The following is a 27,276-nucleotide window of genomic DNA, read 5'->3' on the forward strand; positions in this document are numbered from 1 at the left end:
ACATGCAACATATAAAATCAGATAAGGGATTAGGTATAACATGGTAAAGCTCTATTTCATTCGAAAAGGAACGTTTTCAGTTTGCGTTTAAAGCAGGGAAGGCTAGGGCACAACCTCAGGTCAGGGGGAAGAGCATTCCATAATCGTGGTGTGGAAGTTGAAAAGCAGCGTCTTTTACCTGCGATAGTCTTGCCTTGGGAATTTGCAGTAGACCCATGTTGTTGGATCTGAAGCTGTGTGTGGCAGGTAGCCATTTAAGCTGTGCTGCAAGGTACATGGGACTATTTCCATAAAGGCATGAATGTGCAATGCATAGGGTACGAAACATGACCCTTTTTGCTATAGGCAACCAGTGTAGTGATTTCCGTGCTACTGACACATGATCAGTTTTGTGTAGACCTACCACAACACTCACAGCGTTTCTGCACACGTTGCAGGTTTATTTCTCCTTTCCCAACGCCTAGTAGGATACTGGCAAAGTATTCCAGACGGCTGCCTATGATTTGCCCTTGCCAAAGCGGCACGACTCAAAGCTTCCTGATGCAGCCTAATTTGTGCCAGGAGCTTAATGTAGTAAGATGCGTTTGACACTAAGCCACTTATGTGTGCACTCCTTGAGAGCTCTTGATCAATAGTTACTCCAAGTGTCTTCACTTTCTTGAGAGAAAGAAGAAGGCAGTCTGCAATTTGAAAGCGGGAGAAGGCCTGGTTGAATTTGCCCAATTTAGAAGCTGTGCCTAACTTCATGATGGGGCTAGGCCATTATGCAACATCCAGAGATGAATTTGGTTGTACGTGGCGTTGATTACCTTAGTGTCTTTGATTTAATCGCCTGTGAGTGGGAAGAGACACTGTGTATCGTCTGCATAGTTAGCATAACAAGATATTAAAGAAGGTAGGAGACGGACACAATCCCTGTGGCGAGCCACAGATTAGAGCATACCCTTCTGATATGGCATCCTCATTGAAAACCTCGGCAGTATGGTCAGACAGGAATGAGAGCACCCAGCTGACCCCTTCCTTGATGAATGACGCCCACTCTGCTGGCTAAGGTGGAATGATCTACCAAATCAAAAGCAGCCGTAAGATCCAAGAGCATCAACAATGAAGCATTGCCCTTATCCATGTGTTTAAGTATGTTAGTGTTCGGATCTAGCAGAGTAGATTCAGTGCTGTGTGCACTCTGAAACCCTGAATGCTTAGGGCCTAGTATATTATGTGTACTCGGTAAGTCCTGGATTTGACCATGCACAATTCTATCTAAAATCTTTAGGCGAAAGTGATGGTTTCTTCAAAAGAGGAGTGATCCATGCTTGTTTGACATCTGTTGGAACTAAATTTTATCTAAAAGAAGCATCTACAAACATTTTAATAAAAGGGGCAAGAGATGTGGCACATGATTTAACTACTTTGGCAGGGCAGATATCCTGCTTGCAACTGGTGGATTGTATCCTGATTAATATATCAAGAACCTCTGCTTCAGTCACCTCCACACATTTTAAAAGTTTAGGAGGATCTGGCAGGTGCCTGAAATGAACAGGTGGTGGTATGGAGTTTAGTTGGTAGAAATAGGCAAGTGAATACAGGAAAGGAGTAGGCAATGGGGCTATATGTAACCGAAAGACCATTAAGACCCAAAATAAGGATGTTGCATGGGCTTGTGAGGTAACATCAGCTCTGTGGTAAATGGACTCACTTGGGCAAAGGGACCCGATGTGTGAAAGCAGGAGCCTAGCAAAGGGCAAGTACAGTGATGGGGGGGCAAGGAGGGAGAAGTCTTAGGTGGGAGGATGTGCAGAAAGGTTGAGGAATGGGAACATTGAGAGTGGGGTTATAGCTTGGGTACGGCCACAGGAATAGTGAGAGATGGATGTAGCCACGTGTGGGGAGAGTGGGTGTGTCCATGTGCAGAGTTATAGACTGGAAGTAGTAATTTGAAGGATGATTGATTATGCATGGACAGCCCAATTGCAAGAAGGCAGTGGGGATAGAGGGTGAGGAAGGTTATAAAGAGTGGGAGTTGCAAAGTTTAGGATTTTTTTTTCAACAGGACAAAAACTTTGTGGGGCAGGAATAGGCTGGAGCAGTAGTTTAGTCGACTGAGTTCTAGATTGGAGATCAGAATTTCAGTTGAATGGTAGGTGAGGGGAGAGCATGTCCGAATAATGTTGAACAGGGTTAGTCTAGCAACCGTGGCAGTCAATATTATAAATTGATGGAGCCTGAGATTGCTGTCACAGAGGACACCAAGGTTTGAACCTTGGAGATGGGCGAGTAGGTCAAAGGAGAAGGATATTTTGTAGATGGGAGAAGAGGAGAAGCATTGTGGTCAGGGAGATTCATATATTCTGTTTTAGAGGAGGGCAGCGAAAGACAGCAAAGAGCCATCCAGAGGAAGATGGCTGAAAGATAATCAGAAATCCTGTTGGAGAGTACATGGGTGAAGTCATGGAAGGTGAAAAGGATATGGGTGTTGTCAGCATAGAGGCGACAGAAGATCCCAACGTAGGAGATGAGCTTCCACGGTCAGATCCCTATTAGATGCCCACTGGAAGAGGGGTCATATCAGAGGGCTGCATAGTCAAGGAGATGGTAATTGATCGGTCAGGGAGGTAGGAGGCAATCCAGGCTAGGGCTGAGTCTTAGTATTTTGAACTGTATGCAGTATTAGCCAGTACATACAGGATCCAATGTTTCATGGACTAACAATCAAGAAAACCTTACAGTACTATAGCAGCATTTGCAAAGAGATTTTACATTCTTACCCAACATCCTAAATGGTTTGTTAAGAATAACGAAAAAAGGGTCATACCTGCCTTTTTAATAGTAACCTCATGTGATACCTATTGGGAGCCGCAAATTGGAAGTCAGCATGGTACTCGACAATTCGTTCTTAATTGGTAAATGGGTAGGAAGGCACAGAAGGGTCGAGAAATTAATAGGCACAATGTTATTGTGGGGGAGTGTTTTTAGTATGGCAAGGACCTATTTGTCATGGCAATGCCTTGTGGTTAGCTTTATTTTTTTAAAAAACTTTATTAGTGGTCCAGAAAACACAAAACACAGTTACAGCTTCATTGTGCAAATTGAAATCAACATGACAAGGTAGAAAATCAGTACATATACCATACATCTTCCCGAGGTGGTGAGTCTACACATCTCCATCGTCATCAGAAATCATATCACACAGAAAAATTCTGAGGGGTCCCCACATATCCTTAGGTCTGCTCACCGATGGGCGGGTGAGGACAAACTGTTCTTCAGCCTCATTTACATAAACCAGTTCCCGGAGGAACTGCTTCACAGTGGGTGGCGTCAGATTTTTCCATTGTTGTAGAATGCATTTTTTGGCCACTGCACACGTGACATTGAACAGCCTTCTGATCTTTTCAGAGCACTTTCCTATATCTTCGAATAAATATTTCTGCAGGGCTAATATCGGGGGGGTTTGTGTGATTTCTTCAAGTATATCCGCCACCTCCCTCCAGAACCCAGCCACCGCCGGGCAGCTCCAGTACATGTAGAACGAGCCAGCGTAATCCGTTTTACATTTGGGGCATTCACCTGGACTATCTGAAACAAACTTGGCTATTTTGGCCGGGGTATAGTGTAATCTGTTAAGAATTTTAAACTGGATTAAGCGTAATCCAGCGTTCAGGGGAAACCTTCTTGGTGAGAGAGCAGTACCTGTCCCAAGTCTTATCATCTATAGGGATCTGGAGATCCTTTTCCCATTTGTCTTTGTTCAAATTAGCCGTGGGTGAGTGTGCTTATATTATAGCATACAGGCTGGATACCCTCAAACGGTTTCCGGCCATTATCATCTGCACGCAAGGGGGTTTAGGGGGGGTTCATCGGGGAAAGACGCCCAGCATTTCTGGAAGGCCGATCTCATACGATAGTATTGCAGCACCCTAAGTGGGCCCCTGCCAAACGCCCCAGTTGTCGGCTGAAGGATCGCGAACTTCCCTTCGATAAACATATCTCCCAGTCGCATCTCATCATTGGGGTCCCAGGCTGAACGTAGGCTGACATCATGCGTCGGAGGGATACCAGGGTAGTTCCAGAGGGAAACCTCTGGATTGGATTGTACGGGTTCGACACTCCCAGTTTTTTAAATATTGCCCTCCAGGCACCAATCGTACTGCTTACCGGGTTGAAGTCGCATGTATCTCTATAGTGTGCGTCAAAAATTACAGACTGTATGTTCCTGGGGGAGGTGGTGAGCTCCTCTACATCCACATGAGGGGGGCCCCCGTCTCTGGAATACCAATATTTAGAGAATTGGGCTTGGGAAACATAATAATACAGCTCAAAGTCAGGTGCCGCTAGGCCACCCGAGGAGTATGGCTCAGTTATCTTTCCCCACCCTATTCTTGGGGCCTGCCCATGCCATAGAAAGGTCGTAGCCATTGACCTAAGTTTATTAAAGAAGAGTCTTCCCGGCCAAATCGGTATGTTCACAAATAGGTACAATAATTTGGGTAGAACGATCATTTTAAGAACTGCTATCCTACCATGTAGTGATATCGGAAGGCGGTCCCATAATAGCAATTTCGTTTTCAAGGCCTGTAGTGCGGCATCATGATTGTCAGTGTATAACCTGTTTTTCCCGTGCGAAACAAGTATCCCCAAATATCTGATGGACTCATTGGACCACTTCAGCCCGCCCAGAGAGCTGGGGCAGCCAGTTGCTGGTGTAAGGGGGAAAACCTCCAACTTATCTTTGTTTATGAAGTAGCTAGAGTGTGCGGTAAAATCTTGAATCTCTGCCATTATAGGTGCTAGTTTGTTTTCCGGTTCACGGATATATAAGAGCGTGTCATCCGCGTATAGGGATATTAGCTGGGTGGCCCCCTTCAGGTTAATGCCTCTGTTGGAATGTCAAAGCCTGACGGCTATTGCCATTGGTTCTATTGTCAAGGCAAACAGTATGGGGGAAAACGGGCAGCCCTTCCTAGTGCCCCTCCCCAATAGAAACATATCCGAGATTGACTGATTGGTCAGTACCCGGGCCCCTGGTTCAGTATAAAGCAATTTCACGTACCTAATGAAGTTCGGGCCTACCCCAAATGACTCCAGTACTGCTAGAAGTAGGCCCAAGACACAGAGTCGAAGGCCTTCTCCGCATCTAATGATACGGCCACCGCGTTTCTGCCCGGGTCAATCTGGGCCATTATACCAAAGAGCCTACGCAGGTTAAGTGCTGTAGATCTAGCTGGGATAAACCCATTCTGGTCAGGGTGAACAAGTGTGGGGACTGCCGGTACAAGCCTGTTGGCCAGTACTTTGGCGAATATTTTGGCATCTGTATTAATAAGAGATAGCGGCCTATAGGACGACATAACCTGGGGCAGGCGGCGCGGTTTAGGGAGCACAGTTATTAACGCCGCTCTCATGGACGGGGGCAATATGTTACACTGGTGGGATTCCTCCCAGACCCGTAATAACAATGGAACAAGCTCCACACTGAACTCCTTGTAGAACTCTGCACCCAGGCCGTCTAACCCTGGAGCTTTATTGGATGTTAAGTCTTTAATCGCCTCAGCAATCTCATCTGTAGTGAGAGGTTGGTCCAGTGCAAGGCGGGTCTCCTCATGGAGTTTCGGCATCGTCAGTTCCTCCAGGTATATCCTGATCTCCGTAGCTGATTTAGTGTCTCTATTACTATACAATCGTTCGTAAAACCCAGCAAACTCAGCATTTATCTTGTTCTCATTCAGTAAAACCGCGCCGCTGGGCGTCTGTATGCTAGTAATTCGATTAGGGTGTCTGTCCTGTTTAAGTAGATTGGATAGTGTCCTGCCTGCCTTGTTGCCCTCGCCATACCTACGGGCTCGGATCGGGGCCGCCATGTACTGTCCTTCCCTAGAGGCTAGATTGCCAAATTCCTGGAGATGTTGCTGTATGTCCGCTAATATGGCCTTATCATGGGTGTGCGAATAAGCGTCCTTCAGTAATTTCAGTTCGCCTTCAGTTTGGGCCAGTTCTGCCCTGATTCCATTTAGAAGACCCACAGATTTAGACAATAACGTGCCTCTCACCCAGACCTTGAAGGATTCCCATACAGTGGAACATCTATCGACTGAGTCGATGTTAATCTCAAGGAACTCCGAGATTTCAGTGTGCAACCCCTCCACCACCTCGGGGTCCCTCAGCAAACCCTCGGGCATCCTCCACCTCCTAGGGGGTCTAGGGCAATTGTGAAATGTGACCTCAAGTGTTATCGGGGCGTGGTCAGACAGTGTGCGGGACAGTATTTCACATGACTTCGTTACAGCAATCACAGCGGGGGAGACAAACCAGTAATCGATTCTGGACTCGGAATCATGTACCGACGAGTAGTACGTGTAGCCCCTCACTCGCCAGGCATCCTCGAGGAAGAGCTGAGAAAGGACACTTCGCACAGTGAGAACAGCCCTACTTGGTGCTCTAATAATCGTGCTGGATCTATCAAGTACAGGGTCCATAGCAACATTGAAGTCTCCTCCCCAAACTATAGTAGGGATATCAATAGCAGCGATCAATTGGTATACATCTGTATAAAAGGCTGGGTCATCAATGGTCGTCCCATATGTGTTGACCAGCGATATCCGCTGTCCTGCAATTGAGCCCCACACAAGAACATACCTAGCATGGGGGTCTAGTTTATGGCCATCAAGCCGGAGTCCAAGATTCGGTTGTATGAGCGTAGCGACACCCCTGGACTGGGATGAGTAGTTGGTACAGAACCTGGACTTGCCCCAACCAGGCATTATGCACTCATTATCGGTACCAACAGTATGTGTTTCCTGTAGCATAAGAATTTGGGCACCGTGCCTGACAATGTAATTTCCCACCTTCTTGACCGTCAAACGATTATTCAGTTCCCTTGCATTCCATGACACAAGTTTAACCCTCAGTGCGTGAGCAGAGCTTTACACAAAAATGTTTGGATAGTATCACCAACCTCTTGGATGCAGTATCGGACATTATGGACCGTGTCAGTGCCTCCCAGACCACTTGTTTAAACAGTAACTTATAACTGTCATGATCTCTGCTTCCAAAAGGTCAGGACTTACCCAACTCCCTTGGAAGCAGACCCATAACCCAGGTTCCGAGTGCCAACCAGTCCCAATTGGGACCTTTTGGACCCTGTCCTGGTGCCAGTGGCACCAGGCTCATAAATATGCCCAGTCCCAGCGCTGGAAGCGCCGGGCTCATAATGCTTGGGTGGACTTACCTGCAGCAGACAATGCTGCTTACTTACCTGCCAGTTGAGCCTCTAATCCTCTTCTGTTTGGGACTACTTTTCCTGTTGGGTGGGGCAGGAGCCACTCCCTAGGTTCAGAACACTGGAACTCTTCTGGAAAGCAGGAACTCTTTTCTTACCTAGGCGAGGCTGTGGAAGGAGACTTCTAAGCACTACAGGAAGCTATTTAAACCACACCCGATGGATGAATCTTGCTTTGCGTTATTCTGCATCCTCTGCAGCAGAACGCTCATCGTGTCTTCTGCATCTGATCCTGGGCCTAAGGGAAAAAGGCTTACCATCCTGAATCCAGTCTTCAGCAACACCTATAAAGACAAGAAAGAACAGGTTAGCATTACGGTCTTCAGTGACAGCGCTTCTCTTACCTGGTCCATCGGCTGTCACCAACGCCTCGCGCTGCATTCCGGCATCTGAAAGACAAAGGCTTACCTACTCTTCACGTGCTCCGGAGGTCTTCGCACTGTATTCCAGCATCTGAAAGACAAAAGCTTACCAACTCTTTGCACGCTCCGGAGGCCTTCGGCGCTGCATCCCGCATCTGAAAGACAAAAGAAGGTGCGTTTAAAGACATTGGGTAACTTTATTACTCACGTGCCAGTACTCCTTCCCACGCTGAACCCAATGGGTATTCCGGCACCCTTCAGCAGCTCCGAACTTGTACCTGCAAGATAAAAGGACAGTTAGTGCGCATCGTGAAGCAGGCAACAAGCGCTTACTTACGTGCTTCCAGGCGCTTCTATTCCTCACACGGGTTCCATCCTCAACTCACTTCAGCCCGTCATCCGCCATCGCCGGAATCCTGCAAAACAAGAGACATCATTACAAAAGACTTTTAAAGACATTTGAAATACTCGGAACTTACCGTTTGTGCAGTAAACGACGGACAGCAGTCCTCTGAGGTCAAGAGGCCTGCACCCTTATCCAGTGAAGAAACTGGTTACGGCACCCTGCCCCGAGGCAGATGGAGAGCTCGGCGTTCACTTACCTAAGGTGAGAGCGTTAACCTTTGGGGTTCTACAGGAGAAGAGAAGGGGAAGAAGAGAGAGACACCCAATAACCCCAGTTCATTAATCCCATATTTTCTATCTGCAGACATCTTACTCTTCGAGTCAGACATACAGTGCACAGAGGTCCAGCCCAAAGAGCCAACCGTTTGTTACACATCACGTTTGAAGATACGGTATTCGCCCAGTCAAGACTGGCGCCTCTGCGGGAATCAGGTGAGCGTTACAATAACCACTTCCCACAAGAACTTTCTCAGAACAGAGAACCATGCAGTGGGGGAACCTTCCCACTTCAAATCATGGGGTATTAAAGAAACCCCCATTTCCAACCCCCTATCCCGCCCGCCACCCTCACCGTCTCCCCCAACTCGATGGTGTCCGACCCTAAACTTGTGGAATACTCCTGGGGTAGCCATGTTGCCTCACATGACCGTCATCCCCGGCCTCCGGCACCACCACTCAAAGAAAATGGCCGACTGCAATATCAGTATATCAGGGCCCCTAAAGTAGGGCCAGGTACCGCTGGATACCAAATTACTAAAGTATGTTCACCTTAGTCGGCCGGCCGAGGTCTATTGTTCGGGGCAGGTCGTTCCCCTCTTGGAGGGAGGGGTATAGAGGACTCAATATATGAAAGGGCTTCAGATGGATTCTCAAAAAAGTGCGACCTTCCAGCATGCTGAATTCTCATTTTGGCCGGGAACATCAAGGCGTATGTAATCTGCTGTTCTCTGAGGAGCTTCTTGACCGGTTCATAAGAGCATCTGCTCGCCTGGACAGAGGCGGAGAAGTCAGGATATATATGTATACGGTTGCCTTCATAGTGCAATGTGCCGGTCTCCCTGGCTAAACGAAGGATTGTGTCTCTGTCTCTTTAATTCAGGAGACAAGCAATTATTGTTCGAGGCGGTGCTCCTGGTTTGGGCGCTGGTGCTAGAGTCCGGTGCGCTCTCTCCACAAGTAAGTGTTCGGATAGTGCCTCGGGTCCAAATAAGGATTTGAAAAGTTCTTCCACATGCTTCTCCCTTGCCGAAGGATTCGGCCACACCAACCACGCGGACGTTGTTTCTTCTGGACCTGGATTTGAGGTCCTCACACTTACTTTGCAGTTTGCTCATCGTGTCTTTGATGTAGGATATATCTCGGCTGTGTTGCCCAATAGTATCTTCGTTCACACTTATCCTGCCTTCAGCCTCCGTGACACGTGCACTTTCCTTATCGATTCTGGCCTTCAAGGAGCCGATGGTGGCAACTATCTCATCCAGCTTGGTATTCACCGCCAGGAATCCGTTCTGAACTAGCGTGGCCAGTTTATCCTCCCTTTCCAACACATCGTATTCACCCTGTTCTCCCTCGTCCGACCGCGTGCCCGTCACAGCGTGGCTAGCTGTATTAGTGAATGTGTCCATAGGGCCTTTCTTCTTGCCACCAGGGGTCTTGGAGGCTCTGTTTGATTTGCTCGGCTCCCCTATGTTTATATCGAATCTTTTGCGTATATTGGATCTGTCACAGGATCACCGTAGGGTCGAGGCCCCAACTCCCGGCAGCGGGCACGAGGGGACCTCAACTAAGTGCAGCAAGTCGCCACCGCAGGCCTTTGAGATCAGGATGGATTGTATCCTCCCACGTATATGATGTCCAGTGCACCCAGCCACATGACCAGTATAATGGCACCCAGGGCTCCGCCAGAGCCATTAGGGCAAAACCAGAATGGCCGCGTAGCAATGGCAGTATGATGGCGAGTAACCGTCCCGGCCAACACGGATCTACACCTGGCAAAACATAGGGTGCATTTTAGTCCATCCGACAAAGCGACTGTAGGTCCGGGGAGACGGGTAGAGATCAGGAGGTCTGCAGCCCCAGATCAGGAGGTCTCGAGTGATATCCTGGAGCCCAGTACCAGATGCCGCCCCTCCAAACGAACAAACGAATCCAGAAACACTCCCAATCGCTCAACCCAGTTGATAATGGATGTCTGTAGGGTTACCAGAAATCAGCAACACGGAAGCCGTGTACCGACCGCAGCACACCAAGTCAGCAGTTAGGAGCGCGAGCACCTCGGTCCATGTGCTTGGTATAGCCGGCCAGAGCCGCCAAGCCAAGCGGAGGGGCTCTCAGGGGAGTAAGTGGCAGGGGAACCACATCTACCAGGGACATTCAGCACCACGAGGGAGCGGCCCTCGCGACTCAGCTGGGGCACCGTGTCTCCTCCTCCCACCCCCGGCAGCGGCTTACTTGGTCCGCCGGGTCCGGCTTTGTCAGGATCCTGTACCAGCGGGAGCCGCGTACCTCCAGGGCGAGGGAAAGAGGACAGCCAAGCAGCGATGAGTCGAGGCCGGGTACCGAGGCACAGCCAGACCATCCAGCACAGCGACGGGCCCTCTCCGAAGGATAACAGAATCGGGCGCGAAAGTGATAGCTCTGCCCCGCCGCGGCCTGCAGCAGGCAGCAACCACGACTGTCGGGTAAGTTCCCCTGGAGCCGCACGTCAGCCGGCAACACCACCCTTGTCGGCGAAACTTCGCGAGGGCAGACCTCGGCAATGCAGCACTGTGGAGGGCTCAGATTTTCACCATCCATGTAGGAGCCCAACTGCAACCGGCACAACGGATTACAGCCCACCAGCCAACCTGTGAGCGGATCTACAAGCGCAGGATGTAAAGGTGATGCGAGAGCTTTGGGCTTAAGTGGCCATTTTCTCCGTGCGCAACAGTGCCCCCTTGTGGTTAGCTTTCAAGGTTTTTAGCAACCTTGAGAGAGGACAACGGTTAGTCAAACAGTCCCGAAATTTGCTCTTGACTTTCACATATTTCTCACATTTTCTTTGGAGTTTGAAAATTGCTCTTTAAACCTGGGCCAGGTGTCAGTGTAAATCTTGAATTACCAGGTCTGAGAGGGTAATGAGGAGAGCGGGCGTGATCCACCCATATTGGAGGCTACCAAGAGGTTGATTATGGCAATGAGGATGGTTTCATGTGATGTGAAGTGGTGTGGAAGTTAGAGATGTGGGTACGGGCCATTTCAGTGGAGTGATGAAAACGGAACTCTAATCGAAATGGGCCAGACTGATTTTTGGTTTCTGAGACTTTTAGGATAGTGGAGCAGAGGGGAAGAGAGACTGGTCAATATTTCACAGGCCTAGCCATGTTCAGAGGTCTTCCTAATTATAGACAGAACAGGGGTGGCTTGAAAAAAAGGTGGGAAAGATCCCCAGAGAAAAGGAGAGACTGAGGGGGGAGGGAAGAGCAAAGAGCAAGTTAGAGGTGCTATCTCTTTAATAATTTGTGGTGCAAAGGGATTCATTGTGCATAAGACTGATTGGCTAATCAGAGAAGGGGAGTCAACTCAGTGGGTGATGTAGGTAAGAACAAATAAAAGGCTGGAGGAGAGGTGAGCGGAGTTCGGGAAACAAAGGGACAACAGAAAGAGAAGCATTGGAGGGTTTCCTGGATCTTAGTGATCTTAGTTGAAAAGTAGAGGAGCAAGTCATTGGCTGAAAGGGAGGCAGACTTAGAGCAAGGGCTTGAGGCATGGCTTGGTTTGAAGGGTACAAGAGTTTATATGGGTGTGAGCAGGTAGAAGAAATAAGATTTGTATAGTATTGTAATTCATCAGCATATAGGGCATGGGGAGAATCCTTGTTTGTGATAAAGGAGGGAGAAGGGCTATTTGCACCAACAACGTAGATGAATGTTCATGTCTCTCTTAAGTTGAAGAATCATGGTAAAGAGCCAATGATCAGGGCAAGGAGTGAATGCACCAAACGTGCTTGGCAGTAGGGCTGAATGTTCAAATGAGAGCACAGATTTCCATTCCGTAGGGGGCCAAATAGTCTGACGCTAATTTGAATCTGGAGGTGATGAAATGCGTTGATGAGACACAGGAGGATTAACAGAATTCCCATGTCTGTGAGTAAGGAGGTTTTGGAATGAGAAGATGTGGTCATATAGGAGAGGGTCTAGTAAAGTTGGTTTGCATTGGAGTTATTTGGAGGTTGAAGTCCCTCCATGAAAACGATTTCAATGTTAGTTGGAAGGGTGTCAAAGGAGGAGGTCGAGGTTGGCAAATAATGAGTTAATTAGGTCTGTAGTTCAGGAAGGTAGTGGCAGGGGTAGGTTTTAGTTGTCATTTGGAAGTATGTCCAAAACGAGAGAGGGCGGAAGTAAGATGGGGCAGCGGGGACAAATGGGGTGTCCCTACATCATTAGGCCAACCTTATTTTTCCAGGGTGAGTGTACAAAGGATTCAGGGTCCGTCTGAAGGGTTGTAAGTATCACACTGTCATAAGAGGTTATCCAGTTCTCTACAATGCTCATGACCTCCATGTGAGGTTATGAGAGTCAGTGGACAGAGCGAAATAACTTTTTTTGTGCCAAATAATAGATCATTTGAAGTCCGAGGTTAAGAAAAAGAGTAGAATGAGGGAAGAGAGATGTGCCGGGGAAGTAAGGCAAGGTGGATAGAGCAGGCTAGAGCTTTGTGGATGATAGCCCAGATGTTGTTTGTAGGTGGTGTAAATAATGAGATATGTGACAAAGTCCCTTGTCTGGTTCTGGAAACTTCTATTGAGGGCCCCACGCTAGTGGATGATAGGCCCTGGGGTGGCATGGGCAGGATCTCCTGGTCACCCACAGTTTGTCCGCTTCATAGGGCAGGAGACACTCACATTAATACATTACTGACCTTTTAAGAAACATCAAAAGGTCATCTTAGCTTAAAGTTCAGCAACTCAACCATTAACAGCAGCCCTGTGACCTTAGTGCCTAGCACTCCCGCCTTATCATGAAGTGCCATATTAGAAAAACTGTCCCTTAAAGAGACCAGGACAACAAGCGATAACAGAAAATCATAGAAAATACTGTGCAAAAAATCTTTCTTCTGCTGGAGCCCACTCTGACATCAGGGGACCATTGTAAATTCATGCAGAGGCACGTTCAGAGATCAGGAGTATATGGAAATCTCGTATGCCTCCAGAAAAGAAAATTATGCAAGACTGCTAGCCGCTTTGACAGTGAGGGATCTTGGACCACTTTTCCTGCGCTTACTAGTCTTAGGAAAGCAGCACACCAGAGCTCCTGTGGCTCCGTGCAGACAATAGCATAAGCAGACATGAAATTCAAGATGGTGGACCAGCCATTTAAAGACCTGGCTCGCCTCTGGAGTCCATTAGTCAACCCAGGTGAATCTATTGACCCCAACCAATCACAGTCCCTGACCAATTTGCCATCACAGGTGCAGACCCCCAAAGATAGCTCAGCCAGCCCAGCCATGCCTAAACGCCCAGACCCTCAATCATTCAGTGTGGGTGTTTAGAGATGGATGTGTCAGGTGCTTGGTGCGAGTTCGCTGTATTGGAAAGGGGTGATGGTAGGAGTTTTGAGAGGAGTTGGAGATGAGATGAGGGGAGAAAGAGGTGTCAGAAGGAGGTTGGAAAACATCAGACGGAGGAGCCAGGAGAAGGTAAGGGGGAGGCTGGTTAACATCGGGAGGAGTTGGTGGAGGAAGACAAGGAAGATGTTGGACAAGAGCAGGAGTCAGAGTAGACTGCACAGGAAAGTCTGAAGGGACAGGTAGGGCCCAAAGCAGGCAGTGGAGGAGACCCTAATCTTAAGGGGTTGGGTCCAGATTGGGAGGATGAACGAGCATGAGGCAGGTTGTCGAGGAGAAGCAGGAACAGAACGGGAGTAGACAGATGTTTGGAAGAGTAAAGGTGTAGACACTGGGGGTGGAGGGGATGAGCTTTCTATCAATTGCCCTGGGGCGATTAAGAGCAGAACTGCCATTGAGATTCTACCTGAGCCTTGACGTGAAATTCACCTATACCAGCAGCTACTAGCAGAAAGCCACTGATCAAGAAACACTGCAAAAGAGAGACTAACCTTAGACAAGAAGGATGCAGAAACCCCTTCACCCGATGCCAAGAGGAGAGACTTCAAAGACGCAAAAAAGCAGAGTGCTGGAAAACCTGCAAGCCCACGACTGACCAGACCTTGTAAGTCAAGGTGAGACAGTTTGGGGCAGGTTGAAGAGTCTTGCTGTAAATAAACCTCATTATTATCACATTTTGGTGTTGTGCCCTTTTTGTGCGACTCAATCGGCTGTATAACAGATATGATGGCAGAGGAGAAGTGTAGGTAAGAGGTAGGAGTTACAGGTAAGAGTTGGGGGTGGGAGTCCTATTATTATGGGCAAATAGACATTGGGAGAAAGTTAATAAGAGATAGGAGAATGAGTGTAAGAGCACATTGATTCATGGTGGTGTGTGAAAGTGTTGGGTAAGGAGGGCCTCATTCAATTAGCGGGTCAGTGGGATGGCTTGATAGGGAGGATGATCAGTTAAAGCTTTCAATAGGATGGTGAGGATTGAGGGCAGAGGTCTCAGCACTGGGGTCTACTGGGCCAAACAGTAGATGCCCCTAGCCTCCTTGACTCTTTGTCTTGACATCCTGCATGTAGGACAACTAGGGGCCCACAAAGTATGTGCTGTGGCAGGTTTACATGACGGCCACCAACTGGGTACAGGTGGAAGGGATGAAGGATGTGCGACTAAGATGGCCCATAGATTCTTGCTGCGGGTTTGATTATCCCTGTGGGACACAGTTTACAATGGATGAATTGATGAGTAGAGGATGGGGACGAGGTGGGGGGACAGAATTGTGTCTGTCCTGTCATGTGATGGCCTCCAGCAACTAAGAGTGTGGCAGGTCTGATCTTGAAATGGACGCCATCTGTTTTCCAGCTGCATGTGCTAAGAATGAAGTGTGTGAGAGGCAGATGGGTCGAAGATCTTCGCTGGCCTGCAGGTGTGGATGTTATGCTATCTTTTATTATATAGCACCATTTTCACCAAGTCTGTTGGTGCTTAGGGCCTGCAAGACAATGGGATGGGTTTTGTTAGTAGGAGCAGAGTGAGCAGTGCAAGATGTATTTGCTGTTTTGTTGACGCATGAAGATTGTAAGGAAATATACTTTGTGTTCAGGTAAGCTTCTATGTGATTTAGAAACATAGTCGTTTGGGGCATATCCTGGGTATACTCTGAGGTGGACACGCATGTTGTTTATCTGTTTGATGCCTCTTATGTTAAATGTAACCGTTAACATCGCATGGGGTGGTCTCTAGACTAGGGTTTAGTTTGTATGCATGATGACCTAGGTCTATTCCTTCAATGCCATATCAGTACTTGGTGGTGGTTCTGGAAATTGGTGTACTATTAGATGTTGTTTGGTTTAGAGTGTTAAGTATTGTGGTTAGATGTGATGCCAGTTATGGTGTGAGGCGAGTGTTGATGATCCCTGCAGTCCCCCATGGACTAGTGGGTAGCAGATGGGGCGAGCAGGCAGTCAATGCCCATATTCTCTTGTCATGTGACAGGTCAAGCCATTAGAAGGATGGATGTCAGAGATGGAGGGGTCTGGGTAACAGATAGGGTGGCAGATAGGGTAATGAGGCTCTGTATGAGGGGACTAGGGCTGACAAAAATTGATGTCTGTGATTGTTCGAAAATATTTCACCTAATGGAGAAGTGACCCAATGTATTTAACCTAAAAATTAAATTAACTTTTACTTTTTTTTTTATAATGTGGGGGGGACCCCCCTCAACCTCACTTACCCCTCCTTACCCTAACTTAAACCCTTACCCCACACCCCACCTATTATGCACTGTACATATTCCACATTACCTACCATTTTCAGTCAAATAAATTCGGCCACTTCTCCTTAATTGAAATTGTATTCAGTGAAATCTATAGCAACGGAGAAAAATAGCCTCTTCCTCCAACATCTAGAGACTTTAAAGATTTGTCAAGCCAATGACGTATTGGCTTAAGTGGGTCCTGGCTATGGACTTAATGGTACCAGGTTTGAGAACCCCAAAAACTCGCAACCTGAAGACAAAGATCAGGGTGTTCAGCTCGACATTGGAGTAGGACCAGACAGTGAACTAGCCAAGACTTGTAAGAGACCGTTCCTTCACTCATCAATGTTTGGTGAAAAAAAGTCTGGCTATGATATGATATGATAGTTTTATTCTCGTTATGCAAAAATGTAAGGTTCACTGGATCACCGAGAGTATGGTTAGTGACTGTATAATAGAGGTTGATAGGCTGGCAAAACCTATACTTTCTCTTAGAACTGTGGTTCTTGGAACTCAATGTTTCGCTCTCTCTCACCCTCCAGTTCAGTCAGTCATTCACAGTCTCTGGTTCTTTTTCTAGTATATTCCAAGCACTTCTTTCTTGGCCCTTTGTTTTTGACTGATGTAGAGGAAACCAGGGCCTCATGGTGTTTCTCACGGATTCAGCTACCATTTACCACCACCACCACGTACCCTAGATCGTTCAAAAGGGTTCAGGGATCAGGTACTACACTAATCATTGAACATCACGGTAATGACACCTTTCCCTTCCTATGTGGCTTTGGAATTGTGCATTCTTAACTTCAGGACACAAAAGGGGATGCCTCCCACTAATCATGTTACTCCTACTTGGCTCTGGCTCCTGGGACAAAGTCCCTTGCCTGCTCCAGAGATGTCTAGTGGGGTGACCCAGTGGGTTGGGGTGACCGGGTACCTCCCTGGCCTGGACCTGGCTGGCCCTTGGCAGGGCATTCTCACATCAATCAGGATAGACCCTCTCTGGGGGACCTTGTCCTGACCCTGGGAAACACTGTAGGAGCACCAGTTTAAATGCTATGGATTGTGGCCCATAGCTTCCAACTTCGCAACCAACATGCAATGTGCACAACATATGTTTCTGATCTGATTAATGTAGCCCATTCAGATCTCATCAAGGGTGTCTCCCTTAGCCATGCCCCATGCTTGTGTAAACATCAACCGAAAAAGTGTTGTAAGTGGGAAAAGGACAGAGCCCCTTTAAGAGGGAAGCCCAGGACTAATGGGAAGGAGCGGGAGGCAGGAGGAAGGGGAGGAGCAAGGGAAGGAAAACGGCAGTAAGGCCATAGAGGAATAAAGAGAAGGTTAGAGTGCACAATGGCTCCTGTGTGGTTATTGGGCATACTTGAAGCAGCCCCAAGAGGGGGCCCAACAACTGGCGACGAGACAGATGCGACCCCACGCTCTGCAGCATTAATGGAGGGCCCGTGTGCCCAGCAGAAAAGAGGGGCCCGTGCGCCCAGCAGTAACGGAGGGCCTGAGTGCCTGCAGTGAAGAGGGCCCGTGTGCCCTGTAGGTGGGCCCATGTGCCCGGCAGTAGCGGGGGGCCCATGCGCCCTGAAGAGGGCCTGTGTGCCCTGTAGGTGGGCCAGTGTGCCCGGCAGTTTGTGTGGGCCTGCGTGCCCTGAGCAGGGGCCCGTGTGCCCTGTTGGCGGGCCAGTGCGCCCAGCAGTTCGTGTGGGCCTGTATGCCCTGAGCAGGGGCCCGTGTGCCCTGTCGATGGGCCCGTGTGCCCAGCAGTTTAAGTGGACCTCCGTGTCCGTGTGAAAGCAGAGGCCCGTATGCCCTGCTGAAGGGCCTGTGCGCCCAGCAACTAAGAGGCCTATGTGCCCTACTGGAGGGCTACGCGCCCAGCATTCCAGAAGGGCCCGTGTGCCCTACGCAGGAGCCGAGGACCGAAGTGGAGCCGTGCGGGAGGAGACCCAGCAACTGCGGAGCCGCCAGAGAGGGAGAGGAGAAGACCGCGTCTGCGACGCCCACGACCGCGCTGCAGACCCGGCTGCCCAGCTGATCCATCCCGCCCACCTGCAGAGGAGAAAGGAATCACCCGATCGCAACACCTCAAGTAAGGAGCTAGGACGGGGGCTGGGAGTGAAAGGAACCCCGTGTCTCCCACAACGTGACATTGCAAAGCGACGAAACACTAGCCTACCAAGATTAACCCCGTGTCTCCCACAACGTGACATTGAAAAAAAAAATAATAAACCCAAGCAGTGAAGATAAAAGCCAAATCTCGGGGCCCAGCAGCATTAACCCCGCGTCTCCCTGTAAGTGACACTACGGAAAAAAAAATAACCCGCAAGTGGCCATACCCTGACCGACGAGCAAGAAAAAATTGGTCACAAGGGACACGTGCACCCGGTACATGCAATAAGTGGCCCCACAGCGCCACACGCACACATGAGGTACGGTGCCTCTGATCAGAGAAACGGAACACACCGCCCTACCCACTTTAGAGCGAACAGCCCGCAAAGGCCTGCAAGCCCGCTGCACAGCGCCCCAGCTGCCCCAACCATAGTGAAGACGGTGAAATTTGGGCGGGAAACCCACCAATGAAATAAACGGCCCAGAGGTCGTCAGCACAGCACCCGTGGCTGCCCCTACCTAATGCGCACAGCCACAACACTAGCAAGTTTGGGCGGGAAGCCCATGACCCAGATACACGGCATGTAGGCCGTCAACAAAGCACCCCAACCAACGCACGTTTCCACAACGGTGCCCCAAATGAGGGGTAAGGAGAACGACAGAAAGACTGCTACAGAGAGGAGAGTACCACCCCAGGAGCAAAACAACCAGACACCTGTACACAGAGAGCACTAACTGGGACACCCATACCACGCCAAAACACCCGGAGCCACCCACCCAGTGGATCTATGTTATTGGAACCCCCATGCAGCGCTACAACAGCAAAGGGACACATTAGTATCCCCCACCACGCAGGCTACCAGTGCAGAAAATTGACAGGCCCACAGAAGGACGAAACCAACACAACTGTGCAGCACCACTACCAGAGCCAGCACAAGAGTGCACCCACCCTGCCAACACCCAGCCACCCCGACCAACGCAATACGAGACGGGGGAAGCAACGGTAGGGACACGAGAACGCAGTGGAACCCGCGACCAGCCGCGCCAACACCACCACAAGGACACGCACAGGAAAGAAAGAGAAGACAGACATGAGAAGCCGCCCAAATTCATGTGTACCAGCAGCAGAGAAGACCCGTACCAGACAGGACCGGCAAAAGTAAAAGCAACGTCACCCATACAAACCGGAGGATCAAAACATAACGATCTGCCGCCAAAGATCACACGCAAGCGCACCGTGACTCCATACCCAAACTAAACACCGGCCACCATGACTGACCGAGCGCAAGCAGATGCCGACGCAAGTGTGCAAGCCCTAGCAGACTTGGGCCCCACTCCATATGCCACCATCATGAGAAGGCCCAACCCATTCGCCTTGATCCCGCACCACGACCAAGGAACAAGATGGGAGGAATGGGTCGAAGAATTTGAGGACTTTTTAGGTGCAATTGGGAATAAAGACCCGCCCAACAAACTCAGCATACTTAGGAACTTGGTAGGAAAAGAGGTAAAGGACATCATCAAGACAATCCCAGCTACAGACAAAACCACGTACCAACGTCTCCTCGATACACTAAACGACAAACTCATAACAGGATCCAACAAAGACTACAAAGGCCTTGCATTCAACCAACACAGGTAGCGTCCACACGAATCAATTGGGGAGTTCGTCATACGCATCCAGCAGAAGATAGGAGACTGCGACTTCGCCAACTTCAATGATGAAGAAGCTATAAGACTAAGGATCATAGAAGGGTGCAACTCATCAACGTTCAGGAAACACCTTCTCATAAAGCCCCTACCCCTAGGGAAAATACTGAATATGGCAAAAACATACGAGAGAGTTGAGGCACAGGCAGACACCATTGAAAGGAAAATGGAACGCGACGCCATCGCAGCCCTCACGGAAGAGCGACCACAATACTCTGAACCCACTCGACCCTGGAGAAGGAGGAAACCGAGAAGACACTGGCCAGAAAGCCCAGACACAGAACAATGCCACGGGCAAAGGTGGAAACACACCCACAGACAACCATACCTAGCCTATGGACGAACATGCTGGGGCTGTGGCCAGGAAGGTCACCTTCAGAGAATGTGCAGGACAAGACCACCCACAAGCTCGACATGCCAACCCACACCCCAGGCAAGAGTCCCGAGTACACCTAGAGCACGGTTAGACATCGGAAAAGACATCACGGTTGTGAACACCAGCCCACCCAGAAGTCTCAGGAATGCAAAACCCCTCGACCCTTACGGGTGGGGTTCGTGTGCCAAGTGCTGGTCCTTGGCACACGAACCCCACCCGTTCTGCGAGAGGACTATGAGCTTCGCAACTGCCCAGTGCTCTTGGAAATATTGTACGGGTGGGGAAGTAGAAGTCACAGAAAACTGCAGTACAAAGCAACCGTATCAGACAATGGTGGAAGAATACCCCCTAGACAAACCCCAAGACCATGCCGCCCAATGGAGGACAGCACAGACAAGACAGCCCAAAGGACAGTCACGACGTGACCCGAACCAAGGAGACCGAAGAGTGCCGGATACCATCCGTATGATACCGAGTCTCGCCAGAGGACACAGCCGTCTCAGTCACCGGACAGCACTACAGCACGCACTCATCAGCGTCCACTACAGGTCATTCAAAGTAACCCACAAGAAGGACTACATGCCCGAAGAGCAGGTGACAACTATGACAGAGAACCACGGCAAAATGACGCCAAATGACTCCCTCTTCCACAAGCTATACTTTGAAGAGCAGGAACCAATGAAGGGAGAAGAGATTGAGAGAAAGGAAGAGGAGAGAGCAAAGACCTATGAAACACTGCAACAAGAGAGCGTGGAAGAGACCCACGAGCAACCAAGCAGGCCCCACCGGGCCACAAAGAGACCCCAACGTCTCATCGAACAAATGTGACCCAGGAAGTCTCATGTTAAGCAAGGGGGAGGTGGTGTAAGTGGGAAAAGGACAGAGCCCCTTTAAGAGGGAAGCCCAGGACTAATGGGAAGGAGCGGGAGGCAGGAGGAAGGGGAGGAGCAAGGGAAGGAAAACGGCAGTAAGGCCATGGAGGAATAAAGAGAAGGTTAGAGTGCACAATGGCTCCTATGTGGTTATTGGGCATACTTGAAGCAGCCCCAAGAGGGGGCCCAATAAAAAGGCTCTCTTCCTTACTCCCAGCGCTGATAACTCAATTAGGAAAGCCGAATGAGACACACTCTTCAACACTATTCAATCCATGGCCTCACCAAGTCCACAGAAATATGTTAGGGACACCTGCATGGCAAGCCAGCTCGCTAAAGGAGCCCCATGTGCAAAGGTGGCAAAAGTGCTTAAGGTTAGGGTAATGGCACAGCGCGCAAGTGTTTTGTCATTACTTACTATTGATAACACACAAGCCCAGGCTCCAGAGCACAGACACCCCAGGGAGGCACCACAGTAGAAGCCTGGGATGTGTAGGGGGTAGGTTTGGACTTTTCTGCAGATATATAAAGCATTGGTCCAGTCTTTGCATTTTTTTCTTATACTCGGGTTAATCAATTAACACCACCCAGTCAATGGGTTTCAGATTTTTGCCCTCTGGTGCAGACCCATGCAGTAATCCCAACCCCTAGGGAGGGGACTCAGGGCTGCACAAGTGCAGGCTGTCTGAGGGTGTGGTATTTTTGGAAAGAAGCTGATGGCAGGAGCATGGAGGCACTTTCGGGCAGCCCTTTAACTCCACGTAGCCATGTGGTTAAAGGGCTGCCTGTGGGGCCGGCGCCTCTGATTTAAAATAACAAAAGGCAATGTGGGGGCACTGTAATCATACTTTTGGTGCTCCCGTTTCCCCTTTTTTCTGATCATAAGCGCAGAACCCCGCAGGCAGTACTTTAACCATGTGACTCTGTGGGATATGAGGCTGCCTGAGAGGGTTTGTGTATCTAGAGCCGATCAGGGTGTGTCTGGCAGAGCTCTGGCTTGGGGACACATTTTGGAGACTGCCAGGGGTCCGCCCCGGCTAGCCCTTGCCCACTTAAAACCCTATTATTGGGTAATCAAAGTGACATTGGACAAACAAGATATTCAAACCCCTTTAAATACAGTTGTACAAATTAAACCAAATCAGAGAGAGGGGCGGCGTCACAGTGGTCCTATAGTATAAAATAACACATAGAGGTCCAGCAGACAGAGTTGTTATCAGCAACGTATAGTAGAGATATCTTTACCCATCACCAGATGGACAGAAGCCAGATTTAAAATTGTATAGGAAGTGGTAGTGGTGGTTGATAACTAAATCTGTAGTTGGAAGGTATCGTTTCACTCCAACAGTTTGGAGAGATCTAAACCATGTGAATCGGGAAGGTTCTTTTTAGGGGTCAAATTGTAGCATGAGTGCAATAGAGTGAATGAAATGCCTCGTGAAGGAGATGGACAAACAGCTAAAATAGAGAGGTGCAGAAACATCTAAAGTGGATTTGAGTACCGCTTGGGGGCAGGATATGCTATTGAGGTTAGTTTAATGAGATGAGGGAAGTTTCTCGAGTAACAGGAGGGGAGAAGTTGAAATGAGTACTCAGAAAAGAGTAGAAATACAGGTGCTATGTTTCAAATACTGTGAGGGATGTCCTTATTTTAGAGGTTTTGTTATGAAGGAATTCATCAGTATTAGTACAGTGATCTTGGTGGAGGGTAAGGTTTTTTGAGCGTAGAAGAGGAAGCGAGTTCATGAATGATACAATATACTGCCTTGCATTTTTATCTCTATGGAGGATTTTTCTGTAGAAAAAAGCCTGTTTACCTCTATAAACGTTTTTTATTCTAGCTATAGAATCTTTCTATATGATCCTTTTGGACAGGAGGCAGTTCTTTGTCCATTTTGTCTGCAAAGCTATGGACTGGAATTTGAATGACCATAGTTTGTGTGGACCAAGGCCAATTCTGTGGTTTTTTTTATATTATTTCTGATTAAATGTCCTTATAAAATGTACTTGTTGCCTTGCCCACTGTATACACATCGAAATAGCAACTGAGAGAAAAATAGTATGTGTGCAAGACTTTCCTGGTATTAACTGTCACATGAACAAATGTACTCCTGAGGATCCAGGCCTCGCCATGTACCTACATGGTTCCAACTTCACTGTCACTTTTCTAAATCCAGAACCATGTGCAAGTAAAAGATATCATCACGAGTCTGGCGGTAACCCTTAAATGCGGCGGTAGCGCTATTACCGCTGCATTTAAGGGTCTGCCAGATCATGGCTTTGGCAGATTTCCCCCCCAGCTCAGAGCTGGGGTGAAATCGCGGCAAAATTGCCGATTTTCGGCACGTTTACCGCCGGCGGTAAATCCGCCGCCGGTAATAGCGTGAATTTTCCGTATTGGGCCCAATGGGGAATGAGGAATTCCCGAATGGGCCCAATGGGGAATGGGCAATAACCCTTCCGCCAAACCCGTGATCCGGCGCTAATAGCGCCGGGTGGTTTGGCGGTAGGGCTATTAGCACCGGCGCTAATAGCGCCGGCGTTACCACCCAACTCGTGATGAGGCCCAAAATGTATCAGAAAAGGAATGAATGTATGGTCCTTTCAGAATTGTTATCCTAATCTAATGGGTTCTGAAGATTGTCTGTTGATTATGATAATCAAGAGATTGGGAGGTGGGGTTGGTTGCGCTGCATTGGAATTGCAATGAAGAGCATAATTACTAGATGTAAGGTTATGTTAATCTTCTGATTAAAAAAAGATTGAACTTGAATTAGTTGATATACATTACATGTCTGTTTGTTTGGAGATATGATTAACAGAAAATATATTTCTTTTAATTTGTTCTTTAGCTCTGTGTCGACAGACTGCTTGACACAAAAAGCCCATCCCTTGACACAATAAAGATGCAAGTTTACTTTGATATGAATTACACTGACCGAGGTAACTTTCTATAAAAAGTTTTTACTAATCTGTTTATTGATGGTTTTTCAAAATATCAAAGTCAAGATTAGGCATTAGACAAAGATCCACACATTTATTTTACAGTTGTCACCCCATCCACACTCTTCTCCACCCACACTCTTCTCCTTCTAGCTTACCTTTACCTCCATCTCTGCTCTTTTCTGCTTTTATCTGCATCCTTTACCAGATGTCTTTGTTAGCCCTACTCCAACAGCAGTATTTAGACTGTTGAGTAGATAGATAGAGTACTATCTATATTCTTGAAGCAAAGGGAACCTACTCCCTGTCAAGGGCTGGCCACAATAGGGGTCCTCTTACCTTGTTTGTTCGAACTTAAGAGTTAAGAGTAATCCTTCCTTGTAGACGCAGCATACCGGTACAGGATGGCAAGAACCAAAGGACAAATTCCAAGGCCAATGGAAAAAGGTGGTGGCAGAAAGAAACCTCTGGCAGAAGAGGCCTGCAAGCTGGTATCAGGCAAACGGTGTTACAGGGTCCTGCCGATGACCCTGTGAAAGGGGGCAGAGGAGAGGGACCCTTCCTTACTGGGGCAGGAGGCTCATGCTGACAAAGGCCAGAAGCAAACCTGCCCCAGATATAGAAAGTGGGAGTTGGGAGTGCCCCAGTCCATGGAGAAAAATAAAACATATGCCTTGAATGTCCCCTCTAGTACCACTCCTCTCCCAAAACCATCCCGAAAAAAGTTCTGGCCATGTGTCTCTTTTCCTTTTCCTTTTCAGAACTGCAACTTGGAGCAAACAAGGAAACCTGGACGAGAGCTAGGACAACAGAATCAAACAAAAACAGGGAATGGACTGGGAGCCCTCTTGCCAAACATGCATGAGACAGCCAGCACCTTTCCTGACCTTCTAGACAGACCCTAGGTCAATGGGGAACCTGCTGAAACTGAGCTGCGAGCGTGGGGAACTGTACTGGGGCAGGGTAGCCACTGAACACCCCTCTCACAACAACTCAAAATTACAACAACTCTCACCAACATCAGAGGAAGGCCATCAGAAGAACCAGCACCCCGAGTCCTTGGTTGCTAGCCCACCAGCACCACAGGCTGTTTACAAAACTGTGCTGGAAAAAGCGTGGGAGCTTGGAGGGATTTCTAAAGCCTCTAAACTGTGTAACTCAACAGCTGGGGGAAAAACAGGCACTGATTGGGGCAGAGAGTCAGGTGAGCATTGCAGCCAGTGGGAGGGGGGATGGAGACACAGAACCACCAGCAGATCCATATACAAGGGGACAGAAGGAGAGGCAGTGTGTGGGTTGTTCAGGTGAGGTCACAGGAGGAGTGTTGGTGGCTTGGTGGCAGAGTTTAGTACAGGTGAGGAGAGAGTGGTACCACTTGTGTGTAGCATGGGACAGGGTAGTGAAGGATGTGGGGGGCAGGGGGTTGTACAGAAGGTGTTAGAGAGAAGGAAAGAACGAAACCTTGCCCCGGATTTGTTCAAATTATTCTTGGCGGATTTACCGGATCATCTTGGTCATGTCCACTGTTTTCCTCCAAAGATCAACCGAGTTCCAGTAAGTTGTATTGCCTATGCGGACAATCTAGTGCTAATTGATAGAACTCAGATTAGTCTCCAACGGTTGCACAGTTCTTTATATGAGTACCTATCGATCAATGAGCTCACAATTAACACAGAAAAAACAAAAATTGTGTCAATTGGCACTGTTTCAGGTAAAAAGGCTAAGGCGTTTAGGTGGGCTTTAGGTGGCCAGTTCCTTGAAACTGTAGACTCTATAAGAGACTTGGGTATGCAGTTCAACAACTCCATGTGTGAACACCAATGGGTGAAAGATCTAAAACTAAAAACAATGAGTCTTGCCTTCCAAGCGGCAAAAATAAACAAAAGCTATGGTAAATTTTCTTTATCCCCGACTCTGACGTTCTACTTGCAAAAGGTAATTCCTATATTAACATTTGGAGCTGAGGTCAGCTGGAACATCAGCGAGCATATTTGGAACTCTTTAGAAGGGTGTTTTTGGCGCTATGTTCTACGAGACGAACTGTCACTGAACTCCTTGCATAGCCATGTGATCTGGAAATCAATCACATTAATGCGAAAAATGTCTGTTGAAAATCCAATGCCCGCCTAATCGAATATTCAACAAAACCTATTCTGACAATAATGTTACCTTATTAGACATGTGGCGCCTCAGAGTACAAGCCTGGGTCGATGCCGCGGGAATCTGAGTTCAATCTTCTCACTAGACCACAACACGCAAAAAGGAAATTTGAATCTTGTGCTTGGATCATCAACATCGACAAACGGGAAAAACTATCCTCAACAAACTGGCTAGGCATTGGTCAAAAAAAGTTAAATCTCCAGGCTCATTAATTAATGCATTCTCCATCTCGCTATTACCGTGAGCAATTCCTCAGGTTTCGACTGAACATTTTGAAATCTAAGGAAATTCTTTGACAAAGAAAAGATAAACTAGCTAAAGACAATCTATGCCGCTTCTGCTCCTTGGCAGTCGAATCACTGAGACACTTAGTCATCGAGTGTGAGAAAACTAGTGCCTTCCGTTCTGTACACCTGATTCAATTTGCTCCTCTAGATAATGACATACTCGCTTGGTGGCTTAAGATTTCATCTGGTGCAAATGTTAAACATGTTGGTGCAATTGTGAACTATCTAGATGCACTACTGAAATGCCTGCTTTGAGCAGTGATCTCAAGCCTCTATTCTGTGTTTGGGAGGAAATGAACTGGTATAGAATTGACTTTTCGCATGTTATGTACAAACTGGCTGATGTGTCTTTATCTTTGCTTTTGTTCACTTATTTTTTCTTTCTGACGTGAAGAGCTATCGGTTTTGTAAGAGCCTTTTGAGTTATGTTTGTGGAATTGAAACAAAAGTTTTTACCTATGTTAAAACTGTAGATTTTTCAATAAAACAAAAAAAAAAGGAAAGATTGAGAAAGGGTGAGAGATGGGTGTAGGAGATTGAGAGTAGTAGCTAGAATGAGAGAGAGTGAGGGTTAGAAGAAAGTGAGGCTAGTAGAGAGGGGTGTTGGAGTAGGTTGTGAGAAGAAGGGTGTCAGAGAGATGTAGTCGGGGTCCGCTAATTAGTGCATAATAAAAACCACATACTAAAAAGTTAGCATAAACCCAGCAAGAAATGCTGTTTATTACAGCTGGCTGAGCATAAATCAAACAGATGGATTAGCGCTGATCGAGAGTCTGACATCTGATTGGAATATGAACAGCAGTTTTATCACAAGAAATACAAGAAGCGGAAGTCGGGAGAAACACTTGCAAGTTGGAGGATTTCTTTTTCTGTGCTTCCCAGGGATTTGATTGGTTTGCAGTCTCCTCCACCTCCTC

General features: G+C 48.1%; 1 protein-coding gene across 2 annotated transcripts in view; it reads left to right on the forward strand.

Moving 5' to 3' along the window:
• CFAP206 (cilia and flagella associated protein 206) overlaps positions 1-27,276 on the forward strand; it is a 901,100-nt gene that overhangs the window by 117,741 nt on the left and 756,083 nt on the right. For both annotated transcript variants that reach the window (XM_069606378.1, XM_069606379.1), the window contains exon 4: positions 23,822-23,912. In XM_069606378.1, coding sequence (XP_069462479.1) covers positions 23,822-23,912 — 91 coding nt within the window. The remainder of the gene's footprint in view (positions 1-23,821; positions 23,913-27,276) is intronic.

Source organism: Ambystoma mexicanum, chromosome 4p (genome assembly GCF_040938575.1).
Source record: "Ambystoma mexicanum isolate Mex_15411 chromosome 4p, UKY_AmexF1_1, whole genome shotgun sequence".
NCBI lineage: Eukaryota > Metazoa > Chordata > Amphibia > Caudata > Ambystomatidae > Ambystoma > Ambystoma mexicanum.